At 37.1% G+C, this 13,767-nt stretch overlaps 1 protein-coding gene and 1 pseudogene across 8 annotated transcripts in view; one reads left to right on the top strand and one right to left on the bottom strand.

Moving 5' to 3' along the window:
• Positions 1-13,767, bottom strand: part of MGA (MAX dimerization protein MGA) — a 70,016-nt gene that overhangs the window by 44,137 nt on the left and 12,112 nt on the right. For all 8 annotated transcript variants that reach the window (XM_045288208.1, XM_045288211.1, XM_045288214.1 and 5 more), the window contains exons 3-5: positions 3,687-4,641; positions 2,479-2,557; positions 2,272-2,367 (exon numbers count right to left, since the gene is read on the bottom strand). In XM_045288208.1, coding sequence (XP_045144143.1) covers positions 2,272-2,367; positions 2,479-2,557; positions 3,687-4,641 — 1,130 coding nt within the window. The remainder of the gene's footprint in view (positions 1-2,271; positions 2,368-2,478; positions 2,558-3,686; positions 4,642-13,767) is intronic.
• Positions 8,341-9,590, top strand: LOC105979541 (annotated as a pseudogene).

Here is a 13,767-nt window from a genome sequence, read left to right as displayed (position 1 = left end):
TGGGGAAATCTATCTATGTGCAGATATTTATAGGTTTAGTATTAAGGTAGCAGAAGGACATTGGGCCTCACTCAAATACTCCCTCAATGCAAGAATACTTTCTTCTATTAAATTGGCATTCTATGATGCTCACCTTCCTAACACAACCGCTGAAGACAAAGCGGGTGAATAAGCAAATGTGGTGAAGAAAGCTGAAGGTGCCCGGCTATCAAAAAACATAGGGTCTTAAAGGGGTCTTAAAGGCTTGAAGGTAAACAAGTGGCCATCTAGCTCAGAAGCAACAAAGCCCACATGGAAGCACACTAGCCTGTGCAGTCACGAGGTGCCGAAGGGATCAGTTATCAGGCATCAAAGAACAAAAAATCATATCATTGTGTGCTCACCTCCGATCGTTGAAGACAAATGGGTGCATAAGCAAATGTGACAAAGAAAGCTGATGGTGCCCGGCTAGCAAAAGATATAGTGTCTGGGGTCTTAAAGGCTTGAAGGTAAACAAGCAGCCAGTTAGCTCAGAAGCAACAAAGTCCACATGGAAGAAGCACACCAGCCTGTGTGATCACAAGGCGTTGAAGGGATCAGGTATCAGGCATCATCAGAACCAAAAATCTTACCATAATGAATGGGGGGGAGGGAGTGCAGAGTGGAGACCCAAAGCCCATTTGTAGGCCACTGGATATCCCCTTACAGAAGGTTCTTGGGGAGGAGACCAGCCAGAGTGCGATGTAGCAACAATGAAAAATACAACTTTCCTCTAGTTCTTAAATGCTTCCCCCACCCAACCACCACCCTCTCCCCGCCCCCACTATCATGATCCGAATTCTCTACCTTGAAAGTCTGGCTAGACCAGAGGATATGCACTGGTACAGATAGGAACTGGAAATACAGGGAATCCAGGGCGGATGATCCGTTCAGGACCAATGGTGTGAGTGGCAATACTGGGAGGGTAGAGTGGAAAGGGGGAACCGATTACAAGGATCTACATGTGACCTCCTCCCTGGGGGACGGACAATAGAAAAGTGGGTGAAGGGAGGAGTCAAACAGGGCAAGATATGACAAAATAATAATTTATAAATTATCAAGGGCTCATGAGGGAGCGGGGAGCAGGGAGGGAGGGGAAAATATGAGGACCTGATGCCAGGGGCTTAAGTGGAGAGCAAATGTTTTGAGAATGATGAGGGCACTGAATGTACAAATGTGCTTTACACAATTGATGTGTGTATGGATTGTGATAAGAGTTGTATGAGCTCCTAATAAAACAATTAAAAATAAAATGAATGGTCTGAGCCCCCAGTAAAATGATTTAAAAAGCAAACAAAAATAAAACATAACTGTAGCTAGACATAAAAGACAACATAGCACCAAGAGTAAGAAACCAACACACACGCAATAAATACACATGAAAAATTAAGAGGTTTAAAAATAGAGAAGAAAATACTAGCTTATAAGGAAAAACAGAAAATATAACTTCTTTATGGCAATACACATTTTTAATGCCTAAGGTATTATACTTCATAGAATAGACAACCCCTGAAAAGTTCTAAAGGTTTCTGTGGCAGTTACATAATAAACTGTCAACTCGAGGAAGGGGTGGAGTTCAGTCTGTCATCAGGTCGCAGTTTGATGACCTCATTTGGAGGCACCACAGAGATAAATAGCTCACTGCAGGCAGGACACACAGACTCTCCCTGCGAAACATTCCTGTTGACAAGCCACTTGGAGCTATGCAGATGGTAACCAGAGCCCTGGAGTTAGAGGAGCCACATCCTTGCCAACGCTAAGATGCTTCTGCCACCACTGGATCCACAAGACTTTCCACCCACTGGACTGTGACCTTCCTGCACTCAGCATCATTGCATGTGTTGCGTGAGGCTGAACAGGAATTTACAGGCTGGTATTGCACATATGGGCTAATATTGGATCTATGGACTTAATCTGGACTGGACTGAGATATTTTCTTAATACACAATTACTCTTTTATATCAAGCTCTTTCTTATACATATGAGTGTCTATGAATTTGTTTCTTTACTCAACCCATACTAACAGTTTCCCTTAGGACAGGGAAGATCTAGACATGTTTTTAAATTAAGGGGGAAAATTATGAAAAAAAAAAAAAATGTAGGCTGAAGATGTGTACTGATAGAAATGGTGGAGAGAAGACAAAAGAGAAAGAGTATAGAATACAGGAGCAAAGAGAAGAAAGGTGGGCAGAATGAAACAATGGAAGCGTGTGGGCATGGAAATAGTCTGTAGATCTTTTAAGGAGCCATTACCTTCTTGAAGACCAGGATGGATCACCTGCTTGTGACGCAAAGACTTCAAATCTTCTATCAATTCCTTTTCCAACTGGGAGATTCTTGCCCTGCAGCCTGCTCAGAAAACAGATGCTGATCAAATAAGCTATTATACATTTAGAATGAGCACTGCCATCCTAAAGTCCAAACCACACAAGTTCCCGTCTTTCAGCTATGGTGTAATACCTGCGTCACTTGTGGCTGATGGCTGAAGACTCGAGGGTTCTTCTGTTGTCCCATCAACTGCATGAATGTCTAAAGCTTCCTACATTTGAGAGGAAAAGAGTTTACTTCACAGAACTTCTAAAAGAGACATTAGCTCTAGTTTAACATTTAATTTAAAAATAAACCAGGATTTGTAAAGAAAAATTAAACACTAGGAGAAAATATACCATACTATCATATAATAACAAATCAAAGTTCACAGAACTAAGGGCAATTTCATTCTTGTTCATATCATTTTTGTTATTTTATATGTGTTTTACATTGACATTTTTAAATCAAAGGGAAAAGCAAAAATTTGAATAGCATAATCAGTTAAGTAGCCTAACACTACATTTTTATTCCAATTAATATACTTAGAGAACCTATACATAGTTCACTTGCAACTAACAAGAAGGAAAGAAAATAGGAGAGAATTCCAAAGAGCTAAAACAAAAGTCATTCTCAGTCAATTCTGACTCTCAGTGGGCCTATGAAGGGTTTCTAAGACTGTTCGTTGTTATGGAGCAAATAGCCTATCTTTCATTGGAGTGGCTGGTGGGTTTGACCTACCAACTTTGCAGTTAGCAGCCCAATGCCTAACCCACAATACCAGCAGGGTTCCTTATAGCTAAACTGAGTTTATGAAAATATAATTTTTTTTAATTCAGTCCAAAAATTAAACGGCATATTAAATAAGACCATTAATAGCTGCTTCTCTGGTGCTAATATTAAAAAGCACACAAAAAGATAACGGGGGGAGGGGGTGTCTCTCATATGAATTTACAAACTTTTTCATAATCACAAGGTCAGCAGTTTGACACCATCAGTCGCTCTGAAGAAGACTAGGCTTTCTACTCCTGTAAAGAGTTGGATGGTCTCAGAAACCCACAGGGGCAGTTGTACCCTGTCCTATAGAGTTGCTATGAGGTAGAATCAACTCGACGGCAATGAAAACATCTGTAACGATGACCTAAAGACTAAAAAATCCTAGCTAAAGGCAGCACAAAATTCACAAACTGAGATGTAATCAGGTCTAATTTAGATATTTTGTGTTGTGGTTACTAAACCGAACATTTTAAAGACACTGCACATACACACGCACAAAGAGCTGAATTCTAAGTTGGTTATCAGCCTATATATAATTAAAAATTGACTATTTCACATTAGCCGTCTTAGAAAAACAATCTCACCTTCGATTCGAAGGAAACGAACAGAACACCATCCACATCTTCCAAGTCAGGCTTTACTTCTGGAAATGTACACCCAAAGCCAACCGGAGTATTCTTTGTGGAAGTTAGAGACTTGCCAGTGTTTTTAGGTGGTCGCCCTGCCTTAGGTAGTTTCCATTTCCGTGGCCTCCCTCTCTTCCCAGTGATACTTGGAGAAGTATTCTGATTGGTATCCAAGGCTTTTGAGGGTGTTGCAATTTTAAGGATAGGTACTCTCTTTCTTCCCAAGTCCTCTTTTCCTGAAAAGGAATCCCCAGAAGACCCCTTTGAGCTATTATCATATGTTCCTTCTGTGCTGACACTGTCAGATACATCAGGATATTTCCACTGAGGCTCTTTAAATAAAGGGTATTTTTGTATCACTCTGAAATCTGGTGAAAAATTTCTAAGACCAGTATTTTCTGATTCTTTACCTAAGCAGTCATCAGGCCCATTGGAATTTTCAATGTACGTAGGCAAATAGTCCAATTCTGCCAACATGGAAGACTTATCCTTCCGAGATGTAGAAAGCATGTTATCAGGTAGCTCAGAAATCTTCACTGTGCTTTTGGTGACTGCACAGGGCTCCAGATAGACTACTGGCATTTTCCCAGTGTCTAATTTGAACATTTTTGCCTTAGCAACACCTGATGGGCTGCTTGGTAGCCATTTAGTAGACGGATAGTCAGCTTCTAGGTTATCAGCTTTACTATGCCTCTTCAGCTGTTTTTCTAGTATGGGATCATCATCACTGTTTGAGTATACATCTGTTTCTTCATCTGTCTCTTCCTGCTTCACAGTGACACCTTCTGGGCACTCACCAAGCTCATAGTCATAATTATCTGGAGGTTCCTCTTTAATGACAACATTGAAAGGTCCATTTGGGTTTAGTGGTGAGGCTACATGGGAGCCATCTTCAAAATTGTTGGTAACAAGGCTAGAGAGATGGAGGAAAGAAAAATGATTAAAAAGTTAAAACTACTGATAATTAAGATTGGAGAATAGGATATTTCAAGTAACTCAGATTGAACAAGTCATATTTTCTCAAAAATTTATCTTTCATGACTTTTTTATATTTATCAAAAAATTACACAAAAGCACCTGAAGTGTCATGTTTTAACAAGTGGACCTCTAATCATTATACAAAACAATTAAAAAAAAAAATGCTTTCAACACTCATTTTTCTATTGGTAAATTACAAACCAGCTCAATTTTGGAAATCAAATGGCCCTGACTCATTACCAAATTCTAGCAATCCACACTAATTTAAAAACAAGCAAGTAAATGCCCACCATAATTAAGAATTCAATAAACATTAGGAAGAACTTTTCAGGATGCCCACAGTTTTTAAGACAAGATTTACATTAAAATCAGCATTTTTAACCATTTTAAAGCATAGAATACATAATCTTGAGTACATTAACAATAACGTTGCCAAGTGATTCCACCATTAATTCTTCCAAAATAATGGGGTATAAGTAGTTGAAGGCAAACATTCCACCATATTTATCATTTAAGATTTTTTTAAACTTTTTATTGTGAATCGAAAGAAGAGCAAACCCATTCCTCATTTTTACAATTCATACCTATCTGTTTCATGTCCTTGACTATAATCCCCATAATGTAAAGTCTCTTATCCCTCTCCTTCCTCTGTTTACACTTCCTTTTTTCTTTCCTAACCCTTCTAATAAGCTTTGTCCTTGCGTAAATGTTGCCCTTTTGATTTCCAATGGTTGACTATTCTAAGGGCTGGTTATATATACTCCCCTAACTTTATTGTACCCCTTATCTATCTTTGTATCGTTAAGCTGAAAATTGAGCAAGGCGGTAAGTTCATTTTCAGACCTAAAGGGTGACTAAGGGCCATGGCTCAGGGGTCCCACTAGTTTCTATCTTACCAGCAGCCCCCAAGTTTTGTTGTTGTTGTTGATAGTGAGTTTTGCTCCAGATTTTCCTCCCACTGTGCCCTCTCCTTCTACTGACGTTCACTTGGTCCATAGTTTACTGGGCCAATTATTTCCAGGAGCCTTCCATTTCCATTATTCTTCTTTCCTCCAGAGAGGGAAAGGCAAATAGCTGCACTTCAAATGCCTCCTCATGAACTTTTAAGACCTGAACTGTTACTTATCAAAGTAGGATATAGTGCATTCATTGTCTTTGTGCACTGTGACCTTGGCAGTCCTTAAGAGTATGTTTATGAGCCCACAGCTCCAGTGATTCATTCTCTCAAAGTGTCTGGTTACTTTGAAAATGATGATGGCAACCAATGGACAAACGTGCTTGACACAATGCATGTATGTATGGATTGTGGTAAGAGCTGTAAGAGGCTCCAATAAACTGATTTTTTAAAAAGGCATTTGGTTTTATCTTAAGTTTCCATAACTTTGCCCCCTAAAGTCTCCACTACATTCATGGATATATTTTACATTCATGGATATATTTTCAACACAGGGAAATAAATACACAGGTAGAAACACCCTCTATCAAACATATATATATGTGTGTGTATATATGCATGCATACATATATACATAATGTGGCCATAGTCCTACTCGCCCTTCCACATTCATTCAACCTGCATATCTACCCATGCATCCACTCATAGATCAGTTATTGCAAGATAGTGCACAGAACAGCATTTACCTCTTGCCTACAACTCTTGCCCTCCAAGATTGATTTTTAAAACAGTCCCCTGTCTTTACCCAATTACCCATTAAAAGAAAATAAGCTATGCCAGTCTATTTTACCAGAATCTAGTAAGATTAAAGACTTAAGTTAATTACCTAAGATTCCATATAAAGTAGTACAACTAATTCTTCACTTCTAATTTTTTTCTCCCAAAATATCCACACAGATCAAAATGCTAGCAATACAGAAAAGATGAAAAGTTTTAGAAAAAAATGCATACACATATACAAGGAGATTCAAAAAGTTCGTGGAAAAACACAATAATAAATGAAATTTCTTAATTTTTTGAAGCTCCTTCAAAAATACCTAACATATACAAAGGGGCTTAAAATATTCACAGAAAAACTCTAGTACCTTTAAATTACATTTTTCGACTCATTTTCTGATACCCACCCCTTGTATACACTAACGCATAACATACATAAGGATATAGAAATGTGTTGTTGCTTTTTTTTCTCCAAAAGAAGAAATACAATATGATGCTCTTCAGGCTAAAAGGAAATGATTCAAGATAATAAACAAATCCAAGAATGAATGGCGACACCAACCCAAAAAAAAGTGAGTAGACAAAAAAGCACTGAAAAGTTTCCTTATATGATAGCTGAATGTTTTGAGCAAATTGGGAGATTTATACCACAATAATGTATCTTAAGTACATTAGCTCCTCATGAACAGGGTAAATAACATTAATTCAAATTACCTTGTTAAACTGAAATAATCTTGGTCATGTTAGTGGCCATCAAGGCAATTTTGACTCACAGCAATCTCATGCAACTGAGTAGAACAGCCCCAGAGTTTTCTAAGCTGCATTTTTTACAGGAAAAGCCCTGCTGGTCAGGGGCACAGCTGCTATATGAATAGCAAAGGATTCAGATCCATCAGCCACTTCCCAAGATAAAGATATGGCAATTTGCTTCCACAAATATGATTTCTCCTTGGAAACCTTATGGGACAGTATTACTCTGTCCTATGGAATTGCTGTGAGTTAGAATGGACATGGTAGCAACAGGGTTTTTCACTTTTAATCTTTATATGAGCAGAATTCTCTTGCAAAGCTGCTGAGTGAGTTTTGAACCATCAACCTTTCAGTTATCAACTACTACCAAGGCTCCTTATACTCTCTACTAAAAACTAAAATCAATACAATGTATACTGAAAGGGGCAATATTTTTTAAAGGAAATTTTAAAACACTAATAAAAAGAAAAGCAAAAAGTAGTAAAAAGATGATTAAAATCCAGCCATGAGTAACTAACTACATTAAATATAAATGGTCAAAATAGTCCAATTAAAAGTCTGAGATTATAGCAATAGTAAGGTTACAGACAAACATTATGCTGTTTGAAAGGGCCCACATCTAAAATCAAATGAGACCAATAGAATGAAAGCTTGGATCAATAATATGAGATAAGACTTTAAACGAGGAATTCTATAAAAGTACAATAAAAGGGGACATTGTAAAAAATTAGGCCATGTTTCTAATTACACAACACAACACACTTAAAGCAAAAACTGATAAAAATAAACAAATCTGCAACTATAGTGGGATATTTTAATACAACTTTCTCAATAATTGATAGGATAAACAGACCAAAAACTGAGGAGGGGGGAATCACTGAGGATATAGAACTGAATAATACTATCAATTAAACTTACCTAAGAGACTTTTATAGAACACAACCTCTAGCAGCTGTACAATAGATATACTTTTTAAATGTGCAAATGAAGTAAACAAACCATATGCAAATGCTTAAAACTAAGTTTTGATAAATTTCAAATGTTTTAAGTTATACAAGGAGGACTTCAAAAAGTTCAAGGAAAATTTCCATGATCATTTTTCTAATGTCAATTCAATTTTTCCAGGAAATGTTGAAGGCCCCTATACGTTTTCTAACAATGGAATCAAATTAGAATTCAGTACTAGCTCTCCAGGTGTAGCCTCAGTACCTGATGCAGTGCCCTGGCTTGTTGCCATCCACGGGTAGCAACGAGGGTCATGAGGACCGATTACAGCACAAAGAGCTGAAGTCCATCCACTCTGACTCCTTCACAGTATTATCAGAAACCCGACCCAGTCTCCCCACTACTGTGACATCTGATGTTACAAACACTGCACAGACTACACTGTAAGTTTACATGCAGTGAAAAATACCCAGATGATGCTCCCCTTTAGCAAATACTCTCCCAGGGAAATCTAGCAGATAATAATGTTGCAGACGTTTTAAAGATTATTAGCATTACAGAAGAAAACCTTGTTATGGTAATGATCTTTAGTATTAGCTGTGCAAGAAAAACTAAATGAAACAGTAGTTCAAATAAAAAGTGGAAGAGAAGAAACTAACAAAAAGAAGCAGAAGCTGAAAAGCAACTATTTCATGGCACTCTGTTTTTTTGTTTTGTTTTGGGCACTCCGTTACAATCGAGAATTTCTTAAGTTGGAAGGCCAAATTTGATGCAGAACTCTCAGAAATGAAAAAGAAAAGAATTAAAGAGAATGAGCAAACAGGAAAAAATCACCATATATACTAGAGTATAAGTTGACCTGAATATCAGCCAAGTTTTTCAGCACATTTTTAATGCAGTTTTTGTGGTAAAATTAGGTGCGTCAGCTGATACACAAGTATATATGGTAAGTGGGAAAGAACTATTTGAAACAGATCATAATCTTGACACATCTGATATCCAATTCTAGGAAGATGCAGAAAATAATTTGGAAGTAGATGATGAGTCTTTGTTCTAGGAAATGGGAGGATGGAATGATCCAGACTGTAAGCTTGCTGACAACGGAGTGACACAACCAACTCACTGCAGAGAGGTGTGGCAGCCACAGCATCTGTGGCTATGCTGAGAGGACTTTGATTTTCCTTTCTTTTTTTTCTAAGAAAGAACACCATTTTCAGGAGAATATTCTTCTGATAACTTTCATTGTTGAACTTAATAAACTGACTATAAACATTAAAAGAGGTAAACATTAAGCTGTCAAAACAAAAATTGTGGAATCATCCAAAACAGCGCTCAGAGACAAATTTTTAACTATAAATTAATAAATAGATACACTGAATATCTAAAATCAAGGATCTAAATCAGAGGCGAGGAAACGGTTCCTGTAAAGGGCAGTTCTCTGAGTTTTTAGTTCATACAATCTCCATTGCAACTACTTAATTCTAGTATTAGAGCACAAAAGAAGTTACAATGTGTAAAAGAATGAACATGACTATGTTAACATGACAATAAAATTTCCATTTCATATTTTTAACATCACAAAATAATTCCTTTTTTTCCCATTTCAAAACAAAAATTATTCTTAACTCACAGGCCAAACAAGTTTTTGCCTATCAACTCTTAAAACAAAAAGAAAAGATGAAAGTGATAAAGCAAAATTAACAAAACAAAGCAATAAAGAAGCTGAATCAATGATTTGATATCTGCCAACAAAGAAAATGCCTAACCAGGCTAGTTTCACTGATGAGTTCTTTCAAAGATACATTGAAAATATAATACCAATCTTGTACAAACTCACAAATTAGGGAATGGAACACTTCCTAAATTGTTCTATGGGACTCCTCATAAAAACCTCACACCAAAGCATTACAAATAAAATTACAAACAAATACATCATGATTCGTGAAGTACTTAATAGACTATTATACTAATACACAAAATATTGGCAAATTAACTAGAATTGAATGTGATTACACAACTCATTTTAAGGGCATTTTAACTATGGAGGGTGGGGGCTGGAGGAGAATGTTCTGAAACTGACATGGTGATGATTGTACAATTCTCCTTGATATGATTGAACTGTTGGATTGTACAATATATGAATTATGTGTCAATCAAACCATTAAAAATATGCATAGGTAAGTTAAATCCTGTAATATTAAAAAGAATATAAAAAGAAATGAAATCTAGAGTCATGCTAAAGCATGAGCAAACCACAAAAACCTTATTTTCAATAAAATAAGGCAATCACTAAAGGATGAATATATGATCTCAATTTTAAAAGAAAAATAGGTAAATCTATAGAAGTTTATTAGTAGTTACCAGGGTTAGGTAAACAGGGGAGAGGATGAAGCTACTATTCAAAAAGCAGTGAGTGTTAATAGTTATAGAAAAATTGGCAATGGTTACAGGTGATGGTTGTACCACAGGACTAATGTAATTCCTTTAATCAATGTGAACAACTGAAAATCGTCCAATTAGTAAATGTGTGTGTATCTACACAAAAACTAGCTTCCCCTCAAAAAAAACTATCATAAACTTTCAAATAGTTAGGATTTAGGACTTGTGGCCTTTCCACAATAAAATTTTAAAACACATAACCAAAGGATTTCAGCATGACTCTGTAACAGTAAATACACATTATTTTTTAAAGGGGGGGGGGGGACTAGTGTTATTTTAAAATTTTTTCAACTCAATTTAACTCATCACATTAAGAAATTAAGAGAAAAATACATCTCCATGAATACCAAAAAACACATTTGATAAAAGGCAATAGTTGTTCATTAACTCTCAGGAAACCAAGAATGGAAGGAAACTTCCTCAATGTGAAGAAGGCAGTTTAAAAACAAAAACCCTACAGCTAACATCATGATATCCAACTGGATATAAGGAATGCTTTCCTCTAACATAAACAGGAATGAATGACCAATCTCAATACTTCATTCTAACACAGTAACTGGAAATTTTCACAGTGTAATAAGGCAAGGAAATAGCTACTTAGCAAAATGATTGAAAAGGATAATGTAAAACTAACTTTATTCATAAACAACATGCATGAAGGCAAGTCTCTGGGTCACTAATAAAATCTATTCGTTCATCTTTAAGAAACTGTAGGTCAGTAAGAACAGGTGCACGCAGTTTCTAATTTGGCCTTATTTTAGTGCAAGAAAAGAGCTGTCCATGGTGGCGCTGTTGGTAAACGCTGGGCTGCTAACCACAAGGTCAGTAGTTTAAAACCACCGGAACTTCACAGATAAAGATGAGGCTGTCTGCCCCCATCAAGATTTGCGCGGCCTCAGAAACCCTGTATAGGGTAGCTGCCATGAGATGGAATCAACCCGACGGCAGTGGGTTTTAGTTAAAGAAAAGGCTTAAATGAAAGCCTTTTCAAATATTTAAAAGCTGCACCTGCAGCAAGAAGGCGATTGTGATAGTTTCAATACATATTTTTAAACTGGCAGTATTAACTAAGCAAAATAATCATGGCAACCAAAAACTAAAATCAAATACTTATCAATAAGCGTGACTATTTATGTAGTAAGACAAAAATAATGTAGAGAACCTCTACAAGACTAAAAAGAAAAAGAGCACAGTTTAAGATGGAAGAAAAAAATTCCATTTGAGAAGTCAGTTTGATTTAAGGGTCTGGAACTAAAAAACAGCAATCTAGGTTAGAGGTATTAACTTCAAAACCAGTATTTAGTTGGAATAGTGGTAAGAGTCGTACACAGGATTGTAAGAGCATAGGACGGGGAAATAAAATCACTTAGAGAACAGCTGACTATGTTAAGAGCCACTGAAGACAGCTCTTTTAAAAAGTGGGAAAGTGGGCGTGTCAAGAGCTAGAAGGGCTAGGTAATGGTGTGGTAAAGGCCAATGCAGAGGAAAAAGAGAAGAGCTTAAATGGTCAAACAAGAGCAAATTAACAAAATCTGAATGATAAGTGGGGTTTACCAAGGAATCCATTGATAACATTAGCTAAAATCTCATTAAAGTGGAATAACAGAGCAATCGTACTTCAGTGGATTAAGTAGCAAATAAAAGCTAAAGCAATTTTCTTCTGAGTTTTAAAGCCTAAATCAAAGGTTGCTAAAAGAAACCATGCCAGACTAAAGAAAACCAAAGTCACTACCATCAATATCAGCCCTGCATAGTGTTTCTAAGGCTGCATCTTTAAAGCAGATACCCTCCCCTTCCACTGAGCAGCTGATGGGTCTGAGTGGCGGGACCTGGATGTTAGCAGTCCCAATACTTAGCCACCCAAGAGTATCACTGGGGCTCCTTTTCCAAAACCATTTTTAAACCTTAAATCAAAGGGTGCTCAAAGGAGCAGACAGTAAATATATTAGGTTTTGCAGGCCTAGTACAGTTTGTTACATACCTTTACATATGCAAACAGACTGTAAGTCAGGTTTGGCCAACCCTTCCTTAAAACAATCTCTACTCTCAAATCAAATATTCAGAAGGAGTTTGCATATAACTAAATATCACTTTCATACATTAAAAAGTGCTATTTCTAGGAGCACAAATTTCAAGGTTTCCCTTTTCAGTGACATGCATTAATAAATCAAAATAATTGTCTTGATCCAAAGCTTAACCAAATGTATTGCTAACTGTAACAACAGAAACAAAAAAGACTTAACTTATCCCTTTCACCTAACAAGACCCTGGCCTACCAAAGAAATTTTAATAAATTTTCCATTACTCAAAAAGAGATTAAACTGCTTATGTAGAACCAAGGTAAAATATCTCAAATGGGAAGAACTGATTAAAAATTTTTTGTTAGGCAGAACTGATTAAAAATTTTTTGTGTTGTGTTTGTCAAAATTGCTAAGGCTATGGTTAGAGAATGAAGTATTTGAGAGCATCCAATGGTTACAACCACAAAGAACATCATAATGAAAAATTTGAAAACAACTTTCTCCCTTTATGAAAAAAACTCTTTACGTTGTTGTACAGCATATACTCCACCTGCAAACAAACAACAAAGCACTGACTCATCCACAATACATGAGGAATTCAGGAGCATGGGGAATCTACAAGCCCTTGTGGCATTATAGGTGGGTATTGGGCTGTGATCCACATGGTCAGGATGCAAACCCACCAACTGTTCCAACACCGTCCTATAAGGTAACTATGAGTCACCCATCAGTCTGATGACAGTGAGTTTCTTTTGGGGGGGGAGGGGTCTATAATCTGAAAGGAAGGTGGTTATGGCATTCTGTGATGCTCACCTTCCCAACACGATCACTAAAGATAAAATGGGTGCATAAGCAAATGTGGTGAAGAAAGCTGATGGTGCCCGGCTATCAAAAGATATAATGTGTGGGGTCTTAAAGGCTTTAAGATAAACAAGCAGCCATTTATCTCAGAAGCAACAAGCCCACGTAGAAGAAGCACACCAGTCTGTGATGTGTGGATGGGATCAGGTATCAGGCATCGAAGACCGAATAAAACCATACCCAATGTGAATGAGGGCGGGCATGGAGTGGAGACCCAATGCCCATCTGTAGACAATTGGACATCCCCTCACAGAGGGTCACAGGGAAGAGATGAGTCAGTCAGAGTGCAGTACATAGCACCGATGAAACTTTCCTCTAGCTTTTTGGTGCTTCCTTCACCTCACTATCATAACTTCAATTCTACCTTACAAGT

Source organism: Echinops telfairi, unplaced genomic scaffold (genome assembly GCF_000313985.2).
Source record: "Echinops telfairi isolate 266 unplaced genomic scaffold, ASM31398v2 ScPeMD7_18;HRSCAF=68, whole genome shotgun sequence".
Classification (NCBI taxonomy): Eukaryota; Metazoa; Chordata; class Mammalia; order Afrosoricida; family Tenrecidae; genus Echinops; species Echinops telfairi.
Note: the sequence above shows the minus strand (reverse complement) of the source record. Positions and strands in the feature narration are given on the sequence as shown.